General features: G+C 51.3%; 1 protein-coding gene across 1 annotated transcript in view; it reads right to left on the reverse strand.

Moving 5' to 3' along the window:
• The window catches only part of LOC101856827 (alpha-1,6-mannosylglycoprotein 6-beta-N-acetylglucosaminyltransferase A), a gene marked incomplete in the record, with an annotated part of 51,049 nt that extends 48,815 nt beyond the window's left edge, over window positions 1-2,234 (reverse strand). The window contains 1 exon segment of the mRNA XM_013085660.2: window positions 1,094-2,234. Within this exon segment, the coding sequence (XP_012941114.1) occupies window positions 1,094-1,258 (165 nt within the window).
• Between the last annotated feature and the right edge of the window lie 95 nt (window positions 2,235-2,329).

Consider the following 2,329-nt stretch of genomic DNA (forward strand, 5'->3'; position numbering starts at 1 on the left):
GCCCCCTCCTCTGGGCTCCTGACTCTTTCTGCAGCCTTTCTACTGCTACTCCTTGGCTCCTCCTTACTGCTGTCTTTCTGCCACACCCCTGATCTTCTGGTAGGAGTGTCCCGCGCGCTCATATGACCTATGCAGTTGCGAGCGCCGTAAAACACTTTACAAAAACAAAACAAACAAGCCTTTTCGAATGCAATTCCATGAATATCTTGATGACGACTCCGCGCAATCTTACGATTTTGATACAGCAGGTAGATCATAATTTGGTATCTGGCCTCAAAGTCTCAGTGACTCAAAACGGCCAAAAATGTCAGACAGAACTTTGTAATCCCGAGGAAGCGATGAGCAGCACGCAACAATCGTCGTCATCATTGACAGTAGGATCACTAATAATTGGCATTGCTCTGAGTGGTGAAATGGTATAGGTTTAACGCCCCTATCAACACTATTAGGTTATTTAAGGGGCGGGACCTCCTAGTTTAACGTGTAAAGTGCCTTTCCCAAGGACACAACGTCGGACCGAGCTGAGGCTCGAACCCCCGAACCCGCAATCTCACGATTACGAGTCCGGTAGCCTAACAAGTAGGCTATCGACGCCACCATAATTGACAGTATAATCACTAATAATTGGCATTGTCCTAAGCCAGAGGTTGAAGTTGAAGGGTTCGGCTGGTTGGTTCTACTTCCTAACTGTTCCTCTGTTGTATCTTTCAGTCCACTTTACCTTCCCTAGCAGTTGACGACAAATCATGGTGTCGTCATTTGCTTCTCTCTCTTCCAACTAAACGAAACAAAACTCATCGTCTTATGAAGATCCTGTCTGACAATTTACAGACCGGGTTCTCGGCTTGAAAAAAAAAAATTAAAAAAATAATCAGAAGACTGTTCTCCTCAGTAAATAGACTCAACTATAAGTAATGTCAAATAAGTGCCGAAGATTAAAGGTGTTACAAGAGAGTAACATACACAAAAAAGAAGGAGGAGAGGTAAGGACGAAAGATGTTTGATAGGAAAAAAGGAGCAAACCACACCAGAGCACCACCCGACCATCCACTACCACCGACCACCCACTACCTCCGACCCCCCACACACTCACCTTGAGCAAGCCGCTATCCTTCTGTGGCGCAGTGACCAGGGACACGTTGACCAAAGTGAACCCCCACAGCAGCGCCAACACCAGGAGCAGCAGGAGACAGCGGCGGGCAGTGGGGTTCCTTAACCAGCGGGCAGGCCACTTGTGCAGGGAGAAGCGGGGGGCCATCTCCACGGCACGTCACGTCACGTCACTGTCACGGCACGTCACGGCACGTCACAGCAAGGCACCGTCACGGCACGTCACGACACGGCACGGCACGTCACCGTCACCGCCACGGCCTTCCTACCGAGGACGGCTGACTGCAACACGCTGAACTGCTGCTACTTATGCTGCTATTGATACTGACGATACTGATGCTGATGCTGACGATATTCCTTGTGTGCTTCTGCTGCTGCTGATATGGCTTCAGCTGCTGACAATGCTGCTGCTGATACTGCTTCCACTATTGAAAATGCCGATACTACCTCTCGAGTGGTGATGGGAATGGTGTGCTGCTATATTTCCAGAAGGCGACAACACAGGTGGTTAGGGCGTTATGACGGTGATGGTTAAGTTAAGGCGGTGTCCAACGCCTACTGCTGGTGATGATACTGCTTCGAGTGGGAGATGGCGTCCGGTAGATATATGGCCGTGATGCGATGATACTGCTTCAAGCGGATGAAGGCGTGTGGTAGATAGTTTACGGTGATACGATGATACTGCTTCGAAAGGGTGATGGTGTCTGGTAGGTATATTTACGGTGATGCGTCGCTCCTGCTTCCAAGAGCGACGGAGGTAAAAGTTTTAGGGCGCTCGCTGTGCATCTGTCGGTGGGTGAGTGAATGAGGGAGTGAGGGAGTGGAGAATCTTTGGTGGTGATGCTGGTAGTTACGGAGGTGGTGATGCTTGCTGCTGCTGCCGCTGCTGCTGCTAATCCTGACTGCGATGGCTGAAGCCAGCTACGCTCACGTCCTTCTACTGTTGGAGTAACTTCTGAGGCAGTTGTCGACACAGGTGGGTGTGGTGACAGCGGAGTTTGTTGTAGTTGTCAACTCAAGTGAAGGAGGACTCGGTCCGGGGTTTGGCGGCACGTGGCGGCCACGTCTCTGTTCCGCGGGTCTGTCGGTGACCACGAGGGGGCCTCGCCGCGCGTGAGAGATCAGCATCTGCTCACCACACAGGACACACGCACGAGGGGGGGGAAGTGGGGGAGGGAGGGGCGGAGAAAGCAAAGACATTAAATTAGTGAGTGAGGGG

Source organism: Aplysia californica, unplaced genomic scaffold (assembly GCF_000002075.1).
Source record: "Aplysia californica isolate F4 #8 unplaced genomic scaffold, AplCal3.0 scaffold00394, whole genome shotgun sequence".
NCBI classification, from domain to species: Eukaryota; Metazoa; Mollusca; class Gastropoda; order Aplysiida; family Aplysiidae; genus Aplysia; species Aplysia californica.